The 17,995-nt window shown below is 40.3% G+C and overlaps 2 protein-coding genes across 11 annotated transcripts in view; one reads left to right on the forward strand and one right to left on the reverse strand.

Annotated features, from left to right (window-relative positions):
- Positions 1-5,121, forward strand: part of NIPAL1 (NIPA like domain containing 1) — a 20,410-nt gene extending 15,289 nt beyond the window's left edge. For all 5 annotated transcript variants that reach the window (XM_080404327.1, XM_080404329.1, XM_080404326.1 and 2 more), the window contains one exon: positions 95-5,121. In XM_080404327.1, the coding sequence (XP_080260453.1) occupies positions 95-699 (605 nt within the window). In that variant the 3' untranslated portion in view covers positions 700-5,121. The remainder of the gene's footprint in view (positions 1-94) is intronic.
- The window catches only part of TXK (TXK tyrosine kinase), a 27,730-nt gene continuing 11,746 nt past the window's right edge, over positions 2,012-17,995 (reverse strand). For 2 of the 6 annotated variants that reach the window (XM_080404163.1, XM_080404167.1), the window contains exons 7-15: positions 16,542-16,669; positions 15,257-15,331; positions 14,113-14,284; positions 13,180-13,396; positions 12,154-12,218; positions 9,971-10,089; positions 9,350-9,507; positions 7,933-8,034; positions 2,017-7,611 (exon numbers count right to left, since the gene is read on the reverse strand). In XM_080404163.1, the coding sequence (XP_080260289.1) occupies positions 7,966-8,034; positions 9,350-9,507; positions 9,971-10,089; positions 12,154-12,218; positions 13,180-13,396; positions 14,113-14,284; positions 15,257-15,331; positions 16,542-16,669 (1,003 nt within the window). In that variant the 3' untranslated portion in view covers positions 2,017-7,611; positions 7,933-7,965. Of the gene's footprint in view, positions 8,035-9,349; positions 9,508-9,970; positions 10,090-12,153; positions 12,219-13,179; positions 13,397-14,112; positions 14,285-15,256; positions 15,332-16,541; positions 16,670-17,995 lie in introns of all 6 variants that reach the window. The other 4 variants (XM_080404165.1, XR_013930726.1, XM_080404164.1 and 1 more) reach the window with 4 other exon arrangements.

Here is a 17,995-nt window from a genome sequence, read left to right on the forward strand (position 1 = left end):
TCAGGACACTGAATAACTTACAGCATGTACTTGGACGTAGTCCAGTGGTTTATCTCATGTGCATTACTCTTCTTCCCTTTCCTCTTTCTTACAGTGTTTGTTACGTTTGCTGTTCTCCTAACAGTTGTTGCCCTCATGCTGATTTTTATCGTGGCTCCAAGGAGAGGTCAGACAAATATACTGATCTATATTTTAATTTGCTCACTCATTGGTGCCTTCTCTGTCTCATCTGTGAAAGGCCTGGGCATTGCCATTAAAGAAATGCTGGAGCAGAAGCCAGTTTATCGACATCCACTGGTTTTTGTTTTGGTGGGCATCTTAGCACTCTCAGTCAGTACTCAGATCAACTATCTCAACAAAGCATTGGATGTGTTCAATACATCTCTAGTGACACCTATTTATTACGTGTGTTTCACCACAACGGTTGTGACATGCTCTATCATCCTGTTCAAGGAGTGGAGTAGCATGGACCTGGGTGATATCACTGGAACCCTGAGTGGATTCTGCAGTATCATCATTGGCATTTTTCTGCTGCACGCTTTCAAAAATACTAACATCACCTGGAGTCAGTTGATGTCCACTGTTGCCAAAGGACCATCATTACCACACCATGAATACGAAACCTGTCACACCTTACTGGAAAGCATGGAAGACCCAGCTTTGGCACATGAGGAGGACAACGTTTTATTCAGTCAGTGAAACTCAGGCGGTGTTCATCATTGAAGTATCATGAATTGCAGACTCAGTGCACCTGTGTCTGCCAGAATGCTCTTCTTTTCTGCAGTTCTCTGGAAAACTGTAAGGCCCATTAAGTGTGGGCCACTCCTCTGTGTGCCAGTTGTTGGTAGTAATGAATGAAAATGTTCAATAATTAATATGACAGAAATCTGATAGTGATTGGATGTTAGGCAGTGAAAAACTTCGTCCTTTTCTTAAGCACCATTTCCTATTGGAGAAGTTTAGCAGAAAAGAATGGCCTTTGTGAGCAATGTTTACAAAGTGCAATTTTCCCATCATGATGAAAGATAATCCTTGCTGAAGTGATAAGTACTCTGCTGTTATCTTACTGAGGCCTTAATATTTCCGGCTAGCTTTCTATTTTTATAATTTACTGCCAAGCAAACTTGTAGATGCTCTACATGAAGGGTATTCATTGGAGATACAATATGAAGAAAACAGTGTTTAACCCTTTTAGCTTTTAATATAAAATTTATGCAAGATTTTTTCACTTTTGATCGCCTACCAATGAACCTTGAATAGACATCACAAAAAAATATTATTAAATATGGTTCTTGGTAACCAGTCTCCTTCGGAATCCATTTTTTGACAGCAAAGCCTTAGCTCTTCTACCCAAGGAATCAGGAACAGATTGCAAATTCATAAATGTACATGTACCTTTTTATTTCAAAGCTATGACCAATTAAATTTTAAGAAAAAGCACATTCATTAAAGGCCTGCAAACAGTTGCTATTGGCTTAAAAAATTACACAAGATGAAAGAATAAAGTATTCAAAGGCAGAAGAAAACCAGAATGTGCAATTAAGAATATCCACTCTGTTTGATACTACTTTGAGGTTTAAGAAGGGACTTCACTTTTTTCCATACTTCTTCCTAATATTTCCATCTATTCATCAAAATTAAGCTTTTCAAAATTTTTTATCATTTTCGGGAAAGGTATCATTGTTTCTTAATAGCAGAACAGTCCTGTTATCTTATATTCTGTTATTAAGGCAAAATCCATTTTCCAATCCATCTGCTATTTCTAAAAATACTAGGTAAAGGAAGGGCGGTAAACAAGGGGTAAGAAACATCAAAACATCTTTTGTTTTAGTTTGGCCTTTTCATCTTTTCTAAAAATGAGTATTCACCACTATTAGATGTTTTAGCTATTAACCCACTGTGGGCCTTGAAGATTAGTATCTGTACCACAGTATGCTCCTCAGTTGTGGTCACTGATCTTTATCTCAAAAGCAGTTTGCACAGTCCATGGTTTACTCATTACAATCCCCTTTTTTACAAACCTCATTTTTACAATGAAGAGCATATCTGAAAAATGTGATACTGGAAAGCGTGTCCAGTTCTTCTGCTCACAGTACTATGTAAAATACTGCAGGTAGAGAAGGCCAGATGTCATTAGGCGATGGGTATTCAGGTTATCAACTGTGATTACCTAATTTGAGAAATAAATCCAACAACAGGAGGTGGCAGAAGTGTTACCGAGTACATTCACCAAAAATGTACTTTTCTTGAAAATATGACAATGTATACAGCTTTGGAATATTTTTTAACTTCCCAGGTGATAAAACGTGCCACAATTCTTTGCTGTTAAAATGCATGTGTTAAAAAAGCTTCAGAGAAGAACATTTATAAACAGTTTCATTATTTCCTAGTTAATGTAGGTAATACTTTGGCTTTATCGGCCACATTCAAGGTACAAAATCTTTATAGATAAAAACAGGTAAAACAAATAATAAAAAGACCAAAGATGGAGTTTTCTTTACAGTTTGCCTTTTAACAAAAAATTGCATTGCTTTTCACTGTGAATTACTCATACAATTTAAAGAATAACTGGAGAAAGTATTGATTGACCCTAAAAAGAGAAAAAGAAATAATTTTGTATAGCTCGTGGCCCTTCTGTTTGCTTATACAATCATCACTGTGGGGTGACCAAATGGGTTATTTGTACAAAAAAGCAACCAGTCCAATTCTTGAATGGATGTGTGTTGGTGTTTTTTTAAGATACTTTCTTTGAGAAGGGTATCTTTTTATAGCAACTCCTGGCAGTCAGTTAACATATACCAGGAAAAATTCTGTATTTCCTACTGGACTCATGTATCTGCTTTTATACATAAATAACATCTTCTAGGAAAATAATGTTATTTTCCTACAATGTCAGAAAACCAAGTTAATGCTTATTTTCATGGTGTACAAGAAGTCTATCATTTTAAGAAGTAAATTATTGATTATGTTTTGTATAAAAAAACTTGTGCTATAAGAGACATTTTTAAAAATGTTTATATTTAGTTATTAATTTGGAATAACTTTAATTTTTAGTGAAATTATGCTAATATTGCTCTTGTAATAAATTATTCCTGGATTATGTACTAAATGGTCTGGTTTTTAAAGAAAGGATAAAAAGGAGTGTAATTCATATTTCTGGTAAGTATTTAAACACTATCTATCTGATGGATCCAAAGAGAATAATCCCGATTTTAGCAGCTGGTCCTAGGTACACGTAAGTGGATCCTAGATGAGGAAGGTCTGACTAATGTCCCTGCAGTTCATGTGCATCTGACCTGATCACGGCCTCCTTTTAGTAGCTTTGACTTTTACTAGTTTTTCTGATAGGAAAGCAAATTTCCTACTCCCCTAGAAAAAACAAGTGTGAAAGTACTATATATTCACCTTGAGCTAAAAGGTCTGAAATGTTATGATGGAACTGGAGAGAAGAGTATGGGGAGATCTGGATGTTTTAACTTCTTCTACAGAATTACCCAGTTTTTCTAGATTTGTTCTGTACAAAGCATCGGCCAGGAAAATTTAATGCTGATGCTTAGTGGTCAAAAGACAGGGATTTTGAGGGACAAAAATAAGGGGTAAGTGAAAATGCCTTTCCATCTAAACTAGGGAAGAGAAGCCAAAGCTGATGTGTTAGGGATCTCTTTCTCATGGCCAGTCTTGATGGAGAGTATTTCAGTGAGTTGTCAGGTTTTCCAGGCAGTGAAATTAACAAAAGACCAAAGGAGAAATGTGAAATAATCCAAGGAACTGATGAGGCTGGCGGAATACAGGCACAACACGGGCATATTGACCCTGTAGAGTCAATGTTGTGGAAGCAGGGTAAGAAAAACATTTGCAGACCCACTAATGGCTGAGACAAACTAGTCACAAGTAACCTACTCTCATTATAATGTAATTATAATAGTAAAAGTAACTCCCCTTGAAGCAGAAACTTTGAAAAGGTACACACACACACACACACACACAACCTCTGGAGCATGCGTACTGTATATAATATTTTTAAATGAGTTATAGCCAATCATGTTGTATAGCAATTTGCTGTTTGTTCAACTGTATATAAATGTCCTAAAACCAGGAGAAGGAGCGTTAAGTTTGGATTTACCACCTAGCACCCATCTGTCCAGACATGAAATAAACATCTCAGCTGTGGGTTCATCAGCTTTTGCACACCAGGTGATGAACCCTGATTTGGGGACAACAAAATGAATAATATTATCTAAAGTAATTTGAAGTGTTTTGGAAAGTAGGGCACATGGTTAAGAACTAGAACATAGAAAACCTCAGAGCCAATGCATTGCTAACCAAATTATGGCTTTTACATGCTGATACAAAACAAATCTTGGCAACTAGTCATTACTACCATACCTCAGGACAAATTAACGAGCAATTAAATTCATTACATAGCTACACTGACTAAATGTAGGTAGGTCAAGAAGGCTTGGATAGGTTAAATAATCTGCAAGGAGACTGGAAGGAAATACACAGGTATTAGTCTCTATAGAAACCTGTTCTACCATCTTCCTTTACCTGCCTTCCCAGCCACACCTAGAACAGCCACGCTATAAAGAATTTCCATCCCAGAGTACAGATTCAAAACTTCAGCCTCTTTACTCATCACGATGGCGTCCTGGAGCTACATGGGGAATTACATACTTCTAGCAAATGCCATTCACTTGCTGTTTAAATTCCAGCAAAACAGAATTGGCACTGTATTAGAAAATACTACCTGAAAGAAGGTTGTAGCGAGGTGGGTGTCGGTGTCTTTTCCCAGGTGACAAGCGATAGGATGAGAGGAAACAGCCTCAAGTGGTGCCAGGGAGGTTTAGGCTGGATATTAGGAAAAATTTCTTCACCAAAAGGATTGTCAAGCATTGGAGCAGGCTGCCCAGGGAAGCAGCTGGGTCATCATCCCTGGGCGGGGGGTATTTAAAAATACTTAGGGACACGGTTTAGTGGTGGACTTGTCAGCTGACAGTTGGACTTGGTGATCTTAAAGGTCTTTTCCAACTTAAATGATCCCTTGATTCTTTTAGCAGAGTGGGTTTCCTGTAGCTCACTTCTTCCCGACAGGTTTTAAAGTGGTTCACAACGGGATGGGCATGCTGAGTGGGAGCCAGGCTGGTGCTGTGTGCGTGGCGCTGGTGATGTGCACTTGTGCGTCTGCAGGGTCACCCTGTTCACAGGGCAGGGGGGAAGCTGGGCTGAAAACCAAATGGTACTGCAGGTACGTGTCACCACACCTGCACACATGAGTAGCTGATTGCATTACTCATCAGAAGTACTTTTAACGAGGGAAGCCACTTCACTTTCTGAAGATACATTCCAGTTTGTCAGCAGTGTGGCTATTTTATAGAACGTAGATACAGCCTAAGCAGCACAGCTGGTGCGCAGAAGCTGGGAATTCTGCCTTTTTTCCTCCCATCCATAGTACTGACCTGCTACAAGTTTTCTGCTGTTTGATCAGGGAACACCAGCTGAGTTCTTCATCAGGAAACACCAGCGCTCAGAGAGCCTTTGACCAGACGTGCCCTGTGTGTGGGTGTTATGTCGCTTCCTAAGCTTTATGGCTCTTCCAGGTCTCTCTTTCATCACACAGAAGTTTTAAAAAAACAGCTAACAGCCATCTGTCTGGCCACATGTGCTCCGTTATGGTCAGTGACATGGGTGGCATGCACTGTTCACCCATACAAACACTTCCATTTTTGCCTGTTTCAGTACAGTCAAGAGTCTGATTGGAGCTTAGAGGCACCACGAGGACTAAGGTGGCCTATAGTTTTCATGTATGGGTGTAGCTGCTCAGGTAAGTACACACACTGTAGATACCTGGCCTTTGTCCTGTAGACCTTTCTTGTTGCTGATTAAGCACTAGTTTCACTGACTGAAGTATGTTGTAGCGCTTTTTCACTTATTTGCTGTCAGCCTGATGATAGCAACTGTTAAATTTATCTGCGTCAGAGTGTTAGTAACAGCCTACTCGTAATTTTCCCAAAGCAGCCTACAGAAAGACCATATTGAGAAGCTGAAGCCTGGTAGGCAGGCGTTCCTGGCTCTGCGTATTAGACCAACACGTTTCAAGGATGGCTGCATGTTCACCATGGGACAACTCAGTGAAACAGGCATGAGCAGGATACTTTGGTTACATAAACCTAATGGAGCTGGTTTTTACTGTATGGTACCATCGTGTATTACATATTAACTTGCAGAAATAAATGTGGCAAAACCAGTTTTGCAAAAGCTTTTAAAAAAGATGCCTCATACGTTATTCAAAGCCCCCACGTACTTTTATATTGCAGAGACAGTTTGAATTTCACATTTGTAGCACATCATCTGCTGAAAAGCCTTGTAATTCTGTGGGCTGGGCATAAATTGTGGTGAGCTCGATGTGTGTATTGTGTTATATAGATCTGTATTTAATCATAGGTCTGATAAGGAACTGAATGTTCATAAATAAGTCAATTATAGAAGTAAACAGTGACATCAGTTGATAGCAATTCTGCTAGCAGATCATATGAAACAACAGGGATATCCTGCTTCACTTGAAGCAGAAATACCTTAGAAGTGTGTTTGAAGGTATTCCCAAATGTTCAAAAAATAGGACTAACAACTTCCTTTCCCAAGGGATGATAGCTATCAAAATACTATTGCAGTAAAGATGAATGATTAATGCCAGGACTGGATTTGACCAAGAGATGCCATCATATTCTGGAAGTTCAAAACTTGGGATGTTTTGTATATTCCATTTTATTGCTACAGTAATTTTTTATATTTGGAAATAAAAAAATTAAATTGTGTGTAACTCAATGGTTCTTTAGCTAATGTGTTTTACATATTTTGTCTACAAAGTGCTATAAAACTAAATATTGTGATGTATTTACCTATATATAATTCACAATGCAATCACATATGTAATGACTACTTTATATTAAAAAATCAAGAACTTCATCCACCTTTTCTTCTCTATAACGTATTTGTATTGACCACCATTAAGATTTAAAAGTTAAAGTGAATAATAAGGTAAGAAGTAGGGTTATAGACATTGTCCATGTCAGGTATCACAGGATCAATCTGAGCTAAACTAATGCAAAATGCTTCATTTTACTGTCGGGTTCCAGCTTTAACTTGCCCGTTAACTTGCAAAGGGAGGACTAAGGCAAGCACGGGCATTTGAGTAGGCAGCAGCAGGTGAGAAATGGGAGACAATACTGGAAAACTGTGGGAGACATTTAGAAAAAATAATCCTTACTCTTTGTTTATACAGAATTGGTAGAGAAGACGCCTTGACCTGCGATGCAGGTTTAAAATGCTTCAGGGATGCTCAGTCTTTCCAGCTGCTCTGACGTGACCTGGGAGCTGCTAAATGCTAACTGCTGCCTTTGCTCCCTTTGCCTGCCTTTATCCACAGCAGTAGGTACAGGCACACACGTGGTCACTTAGCTTGCTGCCCCTTCTGGAACTCTGCTCCATTTCTTCAGTGTCGGATGCTTTGCACTGCAAAAGGGCTTGCCTTTAAACATGATCTAGCTAGATCTTAATCAGAGGTTCTTCCATCATGTTTTCTGCTGACAATCAGTATTCCCCAGTGCATAAGTCCTATTAAGTACCAAATAAATAATACTGTTACAGGGATTAGTGTTAGCTCTGAGCAAAATAATAAATAAAAAGGCCTATAAGGTGAGTAAGCTTTGTTACTTCTTTCCAGACAGGATATTTTTTGCTCTAATCATGAAAACAAAGCCTTGACAGTCCTGAACCAATCTCCCAAGTTATCTTTCTCAAATGAGTAAAAATTAGCCGAGCCCGAACAGCTGCTTCTATATGGAGGGTGCTGGTACTGCAAGTTAAGTATAGAGACTGCTGTAAAAGGCTGAGGTTTTCTGTACCAGCTACATTATTGACATGCTTAATGCTAACCTTTCAGTAAATATGTTGGTGTAAATTCTCTTGTTATCCCATCTCTGTTATATCTGTGAGAGTCTCTATTAACTCTGCAAAAGCAGGACGTCCTTCAGGTTTCTGAAAAGAAAAGCAGAGGATAAATTTATGTTAGCAGATAGGTAAATTATAGTACCTGACTTCAGAAGATGGTTATAAGTACATATGAGCTACCACTTAAAAATTACATTTTATTTTATTAATACAGAAGAAAAGATCAAGTTTATAATTTGAGGGAAAAAAATAATCTCTTCTTCATGACACCAGCAGCATGAACACAGCCGTTTTTCCAAGAGTTCTGGAAATTTCTTTATTTTAATTCTGGACCAGAATTCCTATAGGATTTCTCCCCTGCAACAGGTCACTGGAAAGCCCTACTTCTCAGGAAATCACGATACTCTGGAATGTTTCCTGGGTTGCTGAAAAAGGATCTTCCCTGCTGTATCATTTGATGTAGTACAGCTCAGTAAGGAGCCAACTTCTAGCTGATGGCAGACAGAAGACAAAACTTCTTCCCCATCTGCTGGCTGGCATCCTGATGGATGTTTGCAGTAAGCAAGCAAGCTAGATGCAGTTGAGATTTCAGTCTCTTAAGCTTTTTTTACTCAGGATCTAAAAATTTCATATGGGGTTAAAAGATTGGCAAGAAAGGAGAAGCAGGATAAAGGAGACAATGGAAGCATCAAGGTTTCCCAGCTACCCGCAGTGTAGGCCTGGCTACTTACATGAAAGCATTGCATGCAAGCTTCTTCTGAAACTACCTTTTATTTAAAATTAAAGATTTGTTTCCTGTAGACACCAGAGAAGGAGGGACCTGAAGGGGTTAGTCAGATGGAGAAGTTGATGAAAACAATGTTTTGCTATCAATACAGAAAGAAATAGGTGCTGGAGCATCAAGTGCTAAATCAGAGCGGCAAGTGTGAAAGGGGTGCAGCCTAGGAGCTGCAGTGATGTACAGAGGTAACTGATGTACACTTGAAGAATGGGGTTTAAAATCCATGTCTAGTGGGCATATCCACTTTGTATGTGCATGTGTTAAGGTTATCATTCAGAGCAGAGCTAGAGAAAGCCACGCATGACAGAGGTGTCAAAAAGGTATTTGATACAGTAGAGAAGCGAGACAATAGTGGCATATTCAAAATCAGGGATGCTCTAGACCTTGTCCAATACAGATGATGTGCTTTATAATTATTAGATGCAACAGTTGAAAGAAACAGAGGTGTAAACCTAGGCATGATTTGTGAAAAGCATAGTGAGAGATACTGAGGATGCCACAGGTGTGAAATAAGGATTTAATGCCTCAGTTTTTTAAGATTGCTTTTAGATCCACAAATTAATAATTTAGATCTACAAATTAATAATAAAGTAATATCACAGGAAAAAAGAGGCAACAAACCTCATGCCAGCAGCTGTACATGACTTTGTACACAGTATGTGATGCCAAATGTGGTCGATAAAGTCGGTTACCCTGAGAAATCTCACGGACAACTTCAGAATTTGACTTACTTTCAAAAGGCATTTTGCCTTCTGTGAAAACTTCCCACATCAGTACACCTAGAAGTGAACCAAAATATTTAGGACAAAACAAAAACCCCAAACCCACAAGCTGTTTAACAACATTAGAGGAACAAAAACCACTCTTGTTTTTTTGCGTACTGAAAAATGCATGAAAACATGGGCAACCTGAGCTGAACGAAGAGAGCCAACCGCAAACATTTTCAGCTAATATAATTCTGCTCTCTTTTAAGTCAGCTAAAGTAGTGGTCCATGAAACTGAGATGAATGTGTATTTGGCTAATGGGAGCTTACCAAGAACTCACATTTCAAGTCAAAATCTAATTTTTAGGCACGGAGTCTTTCTACTGAAAACCACACTTGTCCAATGTAGGCAAGATTTGAAAGATGGGAAAGACTAAAGTTTAAGGTAGGTAGCGTGAGTAAAAAGTTACACTTTCTTAAATCACATCTGTCATTTTGGGAAAGCGTGGTATGTTACACATTCACCTAATCAGCTTACCAAATGACCAGACATCTGATTTGCTGCTATATTTTTTGAAATGAAAGACTTCAGGAGGTGACCATTTGACTGGAAATTTGGCACCTGAAGAGCTGATATATTCATCATCGATGACATACCTAAATAAGAACAGGAAACAGCATGTATTTGAATGATACTTAAAGGGCAAGCAGTTCCAGTGACATTTCCACAGATGGTTTATAATGCCATAAAAATACAGTGTTAGTCTAGAAACACGAAAACAGTATAACTAATTTAGTATAAAATACACACAGATACCCACTTAAAGAGATTTCTCTTCAAATTAATGATTTGAACTGTTCACAGGAAGTGTGTCGGAATAAAATATTTTACTACCATCCAAGGCTGACAAGATGGTTGTTATTGTTGTCTTCTGGGTATATACTGATAGGGCACACTCCTTCACTATGGGCAGGAAAACCAGCAGCAATAAATAAATATTGTCTCTTTTTAAAAGAGTGTACCTTTTCAGCCACCTGTTGTACCTGAACGCTACTGGTAGGGGGGCTACATTCCATAACTGCCCAACTTCACAGATGTAATATCCAGCACATTGTTAGAGAAGCAACACAGAAAGAAACGGTCATCACATACAAGGCAATAGCTCTTGCAGGTGCACTGGAAAAGTCATTTTCTTTGCCCAAGCTTGTCAGAGCTGACCTCCCAGATGAGATGAAATTGTGTGCCCAATGCAGGCAGTTATAGGACAACATTTTAAAAGGCTACTAGGCTGACCGCCACGTACATACAAGCTGTGTACACATTTTCCTAGTATTACTGTTCCTGAGCAATGACAGCTGTGCACTACGCAACATCTGTCCTCACAGAAGGCATAATGCATTAGCATCTTTTAAAGGACGTCACATTAAGAGAAATTGTGTCTCCCTTTCTTATTTTGGTGCAGGCACAGTAAGATGAGAGGTTATTGGATAAGAACCATCTGAAATAACAGTACAAAATAACCAAGAGAGGCAGGTGAGTGAGTTCTGAGTAACTAGATTGCGTTCCCGTCACCGCTCCATAGCCTCCCTGGGAAAGTGAGTGCCTGTCCTAGAGCCAAGCCACCGGCCTCCACTTTTTGGCAACAGTGAGCCATTCAGGTCCATCATTCTCAAACCAGACCCTGACAGCCTCTTGGTCTCTTACTGTGTTTTCTGGTGCATTTGGATGCATCCAGACCCCTGATACTGACCTTACTCTTCTAGGGAGCAGTGCAACCAGTGGGCACTTCCAGAGCATAGGACAGCCTTTTGAAAAACAAGTATTTAGTTATGAACTGCTAGGGTGTTGTAATCCTTAGGTTAGAAGCAGGAGGCAAAACCAAAGGCAAAGGTAAGCAGCACGGCTGTGCTGATCTAAGGACTCACAGCCGCAAGGTGAATGTTACCACCACCTCCTGCTCAGAGCCATGCAGGTCATCTGCCTCCAACGCCAGCCAATTCAGTTTACTCATCCAGGAGAAAAAACAGCCAGTAAAACACAGCAGTGGAGAGCTTTGTGCTGGGCTTGCAAGTGGAGGGAAGGAAGGAAGGAAGGATTGAGACAGCCCTGCTGGGGATGTTATAGCTGAGCATACCGAACCAGGAGGCAGACCCTTTGGGGGAAGCCTGCAAGGGCAGAGAGTTCTCTGCCCTGTGCTTGTCAGAGTTCATCGTGTCCTCTTTCCCCATTCTGGCTGGTCCTCTCATGAAGCAGAAAAACCACTTCCCTGCTAGAGCGGCTGCACACCACGCTTCCTGCCCACCCACCATGGCACGCTCCCCGCCTCACCGCCTCAGCCCCTGCCACCTCGAAAGGTCAGCACCCACAGCCACATCTGTCCCCAGGCACCTTCCAACCACCCCACTGCTCAGAAAAGTTGGGGAACTTGTTTCTTCAACCTTCTGGCAGCCCTGGGCACCCTGGGTATTTCTTGGTCCACAGACACTTCTGAAAGTTTACGTGACGCTTTGTTTACCTGTCTTCCACTCACCAATAGCAAGAAGAGGGCATGGCATCCATTTCATGGTACAACAATTAAACAATGTTAGTTTTCATCAGAATTCAAAAAGTGACCTCAGTGGGATTCCCCAAACCAGCAAAGCAAGCAAGGAGGTTAGCTCGAGGTCGTGCTGCAGCTGGCAGAGTAGGTACTCACAAAACCGGCATCGGTGGCCTCGTACCTTGCCATGCCAAAGTCGGATACTTTAACGATGTGCTCTGCATTGACTAAACAGTTTCTTGCAGCCTGGAGAAAATGAAACATATCTGAAGTCTGTGCTAAAACTTTTAAGAAAAATGCAACAGCTGGTTATTTTTGTTTCAGCTCATACTGTTTATATTCTAAAAGGAGATGAGTGTCTTGCTCAAAAATGTAAGCGAATTTCTGGCTCTGAGTCAGTGAACATATTTCACTATTGTGTAGTCACACATACATAGCATGTATCAGCCTAAATGCTTGTAGTATGAGTTGCAATATTTTTACATATTCCTGCATGATGAAAGAAATTTTAGGCTGCAGAGTCTAGTTATCCAGGCAGATATTTTCCTAAACACTAGCATTAGGACACTCAATGTGAATTTCCAAAAATGTTTGGTGACTTTTGCATTACAGCAATCAGGAACTTCTTGGAAATTTTCAAGAGGGTACATTTCTTCGGCAGCTAGGGGGGAGATCAGGAAGATTTCCTCTCTGCATCCAAATATGAGCATTGAAAAAAAAGCGGAGAGTAAGGAAACGAGCCTCTCTCCTATGGTACCTTGTCTATGAGGGGTAGGGCAGAAAAGCCACTCATATATCCCAGAATCAAGATAAGGCAATAGGGACAGAAGAATGTAGATAGAAAAAAAATGTTAAAAAAAAAATTCCTCATTGTTGTTGACCTTTTGTATTGCTGTGGCTTTGGCTGTGTTGTCATCACTGCGTAATGCTCTTGTACTGGGATGTCCTAACCCCAGCCGGCTGCATGCTACTATCTCAGTTCAAGTGGTGCTTCCAGCTGGAAAAACTTCTCTCAAGTAGTTTTTCCAGCTGTCCATGAACAAAAGAACAGATTAAAGTTTTGTTTTACAGCCGGGAAAACATTGTTGGCTTATTAGATCCTGCAGGGCTGAAGTCTTACAGGACACATTAGCATCCCATAAAATGCAGTGACATATTCTATACTGCCAATATTTGTCAAGAACCTCAGAAAACCTACTATACTTACTAAATCACGGTGAATAAAGCCATTTCTTTCCAGGTATTCCATCCCTTCGCATACATCCTGGCACACGCTCAGCAGCATGTCTCTGCCAAGTTTCCCTCGCCGTTGCCGAAGGTAATTGAGCAGGCAGCCATTCTCCATGAATTCAGTAACAACGTAGAGAGGCCTGTGACGTGTGCACACCCCATAAAGCTGGACCAGCTTTGGGTGGGAGAGTTTCCTGTTTAAAACAGCATTTGAGACAGGCCAGCAGTTGCCTGCAGCAGGTAACTAGACCTTTGAGTCTCACGATGGCTTTGAAAAATACTTTCAGTATTTGATGAACAGTATTCAGTTCAACTGGCCACAGAGCTGCCCCACTATCGAACACATTTCTACCTACAGTTTCCTCCAAAAAGTTCACTCTTTGAATTTTTAACTGTTCATCAGTTATGTAAATGCAGTGGATGTGAAGCTTGATCTGGATGATGTGAAACGGAAAGGTCTAGTTATGCCTGGCTTTCAGGCAGGGGGCACGACCCTGCAAGGGTTCTTCTGTCCTGCTCTGGCCTGGGTACTTCCCTAATTTGCAAAATTAGCAGAAATGGTAATATAGTTTCTCAAAAGCTTTAGTTAGGTATGAGCCTTGCCAGTGCTCCTAGAGGCACTGAATTATGCATGAGGAGAATGGTTGTAGGAGCACATTTATTTATCAGCACATTTACTCCCCATTGAGCTCCACAGCACAAAGCAGCGCGTGCTCTCAAGGAAGTCTGGCAATGGGCACAGCGAGCATCTGTGTCAGTCTGATTCAGACCTTTACATCAGCCTTTCTGTCCTGCACATCCACCTATTCCTATCAAACTGCTTTGTCTGTTTGTTTTAAATGGAATCAGGTTGTGTTTATTTCTTTGTCATCTCAATGTCAATGCCAGATTTAATAGCTTTTGTACTTACATCATCACTTTGGCCTCTTCGATGAAATCATCTTCAGACATTGCATCTTCATTGATTGTTTTGATGGCAACCTTGATGGTTGCTTTCCATTTACCAAGCTGAACTACTCCAAACTGCCCACGCCCGAGTTCTTTCATGAACGTCAGTTCAGATGGATTTAATTCCCACTCCTCTATAAAAGCAACCCAATATGTTACAATAGTCAGATCAGCTTTCCTGAACCATGCTTCAGGAAACATGCCTTGCTATTTGCAGTTAATGCATGCAACAAAGCATCACAATTGTTCATCAGCTGTAGCAAGAGTTTTAAATATTTGAAAATTTCCACATGCTCCTGTACGTTTAGATGTGAATGTTGTTTTACAGCTTGTAAAACGTTATTAGTGTTTAAATTGCTTAATGTAGGAATATCTGAAGCTTGAAGATAAGGCAACTGTTTAACTTTGATTACATATGAGAACTTTTTTGGCATTATCACATATTATGATTTTGACTCTGAACCAGTTCTGGATAGATAGTATACTGCAGAAATAATTACTGGCTGCCTCTATTGTGGTAACTACAACAGTCCTACCCTTCAGAAATATTAAGCCTTGAGATTCATGGGAACATGAAAGATACTAAGTTTTGGAGGTTCCTATTATCAGCCAGATGGTATGAAATTCCTGATCTACATACAAAAACTGACATTTATTTCTTGTTTTCTATAATACTATATAAGATTTCATTCTTATTTCTAAAACTTGCAGAACTGACAAAGAAAGTCTTCATTCATTTCATTTCATTCATAACATTCATTTCAATTTCCTAAGCATTTAAATAAATCAAATAGCCACTGACAAGCTACTAAATGTATATTTGAGTCCTAGGCCTGCTTAGAAAAGTCCAGATAGCTCTGAAATGCACTGGTGGTTGTAACAGAAGCACAAGAGCTGCTGAACGGAAAGACTTGAGTCAGGTGTCTCATTTGGTACTGACACCTTACAAGGAAATGAGTGTCTGTTTTTGGTGAATGTGTGGCTGCTTATGTGTTTCTTATTAACAGGAAATTTCACAGATAGAATTCATTAGCTGGGTGAATATGACCTAAATTCTTGCCTAGGTAGATACCTAAATCTCCACCAAAAGAAGATAAAAAATTTACCATAACTCAATCCTGCTGTTGCTGGTGAAGAACATTCAGCTGACCCAACTGGATGTCGGAGACGAGTGATAAGACCTGTAGGGGACAAAGGAACAATTTTCTGTTGACCAATTACTCCATTTTAAAGTATGCTGTATCGTACCTCTTCTCAAACAAAAATATTTGGAATCTGATGTACAATTCTTATTTCTTCAGGTTACTTTTGCCTACAGCTTGTTGGGATAAAACACTACACTGAGAAGAAATGGATGGAGGAAGACTATTCGCTATAGCCCTGACTACAAAAGTATCTATACTTTCATACAAACAAAAGTGATACTCTTGCTTATTTGTATTATGTTAGTGGTCTTAAATGAGTGAGTACTACAATACTATATCAGCCACCTAAGTGGTCTCTGCCAGCATGATTTCTTAGGATTGTTTCACATTGCAAGAAACATTTTTGTGTCTGTCATACATTTTCTTTGAATTAAAGAGCCAACAGTACCAATGGGTACAGCCCTCACCAAGGACTCCCTGCATCCATTCATTATTCCCACTGTTACTTTCAGATCCTTTTCTGCTTCATGTGTTTCCTACAATCCTCCTCCCTCCAGCAAAAGGCTCTGTCTATTCCCATATCTTCCCTCCTCCCTAGTGCAAGGAGTCTTTGTGTGTTTTCGCACCTTCACTCATTCAGGGTAAAAACATTTTGTATTGTATTAAAATGATGGGCAGAACCAAGGCAAAGGGTATTTTTTAATGCTAAAAGTTATGAAAGGCTGCCATCAGTCAACAATTAGAGGTAGCTAATGCTGGTAGGCTGCAAACCAGTGTTAGAGAGTCCTTGTGCTCCCTAATTCTGATTTTGATTGTTTTGGGGATGAGCTAAATTGTCAAAATCGGTAGAATGCTGCCTGCTAATGCACAGCGTAGCTCCTGCTTTCATTAAATTGCATGCATGCAAGATAAGGAAAGAATGACAATCAAAATTCATACAAGTCCATTCAGTTAAATATGAACCAAGAGAATACAGAACAGGTAAATACATCGGGCTTCTAGCTTTGTAAAAATCATTTAATACGTATAGATGAGTATGGTAGTTTCACTTCCCCCATGGTATATGCACACTACAGCTATGATTTTGGCAGAAAGGATAATGGCATATTTAAAGTCATTAGCAACAGAAAAAAGTGTGTCTCTTTTTATAAGGAAAGAATTACAGGAAGAGTGATTTCCAGTCATTCAAAGTCCTGAGGAGCATCAGCTCATCAGCTGTAAAACCTTATCAGCTTGCATGCATTACCTGCAGCATTGTGTTGATGATACTCGATGAGTTCAGGAACAGATGAAAAGAGATATTTTTCTGCTACATAATATTGTCCCAAGTGGTTTTTCTTAATGTGATAATGTCGAATATCTCCATTATGACTTCTGAAATCAACAAAGGATTATAATTTTCAGTGAAAATACTTTATACTTTAAATCTGATTAAATTTCACTTGGAAAGAAAACTTGGGGTACAATTCCAAACTGTGTGTGGCTGCGATACTGGGGGGGGGGGGGGGGGGGTAGAAAAAAAAAAGACTCCTCAAATGGATCTCTCTCACAGCTTTGGGAGATACTGCACAAAGTTTTTTATTGCACAAGTCTTTACCCCTGTATTGTTGCATCTGTAAGAAATAGCTGTAGAGTTTAACAGATGTTCCTCCTAATTAGCACTTATTTGAATCTAAGCTTTTAAAATTAAAATGCTCTTCATTACCTGAGTACCCCCAAAAAAGTTAAAACCATATTCATACAGAGTGTGAATATTAAAGTTTATGTTCTGCTTCTCCAAAAGCTCATTGGAGCTTTTCTAACACATTGGCTTTTCTGTATTTTTCCACATTATCTGTCTTTCTTTCTGTATAATTTGCTGCCCATCTACCCTGTGAGACTCAAAGTGAAGAAGTTAAGCTTGCATGTCAGGCTGGAGGTGGCTGCTGGGGGTTGGTACCCTACAGCAGCCGTGAGCCTGTGCCCAGCGGAGGGTGGTGGGGAGGGCTTGCCGCGTATTTCCAAGGAGAGAAGGGAGGGAGGGAGGCAGAGGGTGATGGTAGCAGCAGTACCTTCACCTGGCTCCTTTCCCCTCTGGCTTGCTCTAAGAGGGAGAGAAGAAAAGCAGATACTGCTGATGCAGGAGGATGGAGGGGGGCTGATGGAGGGGGGCGTAAGGCAGCTTGAGATGGGGTAGCTCAGTGCTGTAGGTGATTGCTGTTGATGTGGGGGAAAAGCAAGTCCTATGGCAGTGCTCCGGCAAAAGAAGTAGGACTGTACAGCGAGGAGGTGAGGTGATTTCAGAAGAAAAACAGAAGTTTGCGGACAGCAGAGTCTGGGATGAATTTACAGTGCACAGAGCCTGCGGAGAAGGGACACAGCTGGGTGTGGCAGCCGAAGGCTACAGCAGCATGGTGTGGGAGCCATGGCACTTCATATAGAAAGAGAGGCAAGAAGATGTGAATGTATGGTCTGATTGCCTGCATTACATGGGTGGAACGTACAACTTTCACAGCAGACTATTGGAAGATTTCAATTTGTGCAGTTAATCTTGTCTTGGCAGGACATTTGCGCTGTGACTCCCAGACGCCTGCCCACCATCACCTTTCCTGCGCACAAGGTGTAACTCTGCACGAACTGCACCCCAGTGGTTCCCTGCTCTTGCTCACTGCATGTCCAACTCACCCACCTATTCTGAGGAGTCTGGGGGAAGCTATTCCA

This window comes from Falco punctatus (genome assembly GCF_963210335.1).
Source record: "Falco punctatus genome assembly, chromosome: 1".
Lineage (NCBI taxonomy): Eukaryota > Metazoa > Chordata > Aves > Falconiformes > Falconidae > Falco > Falco punctatus.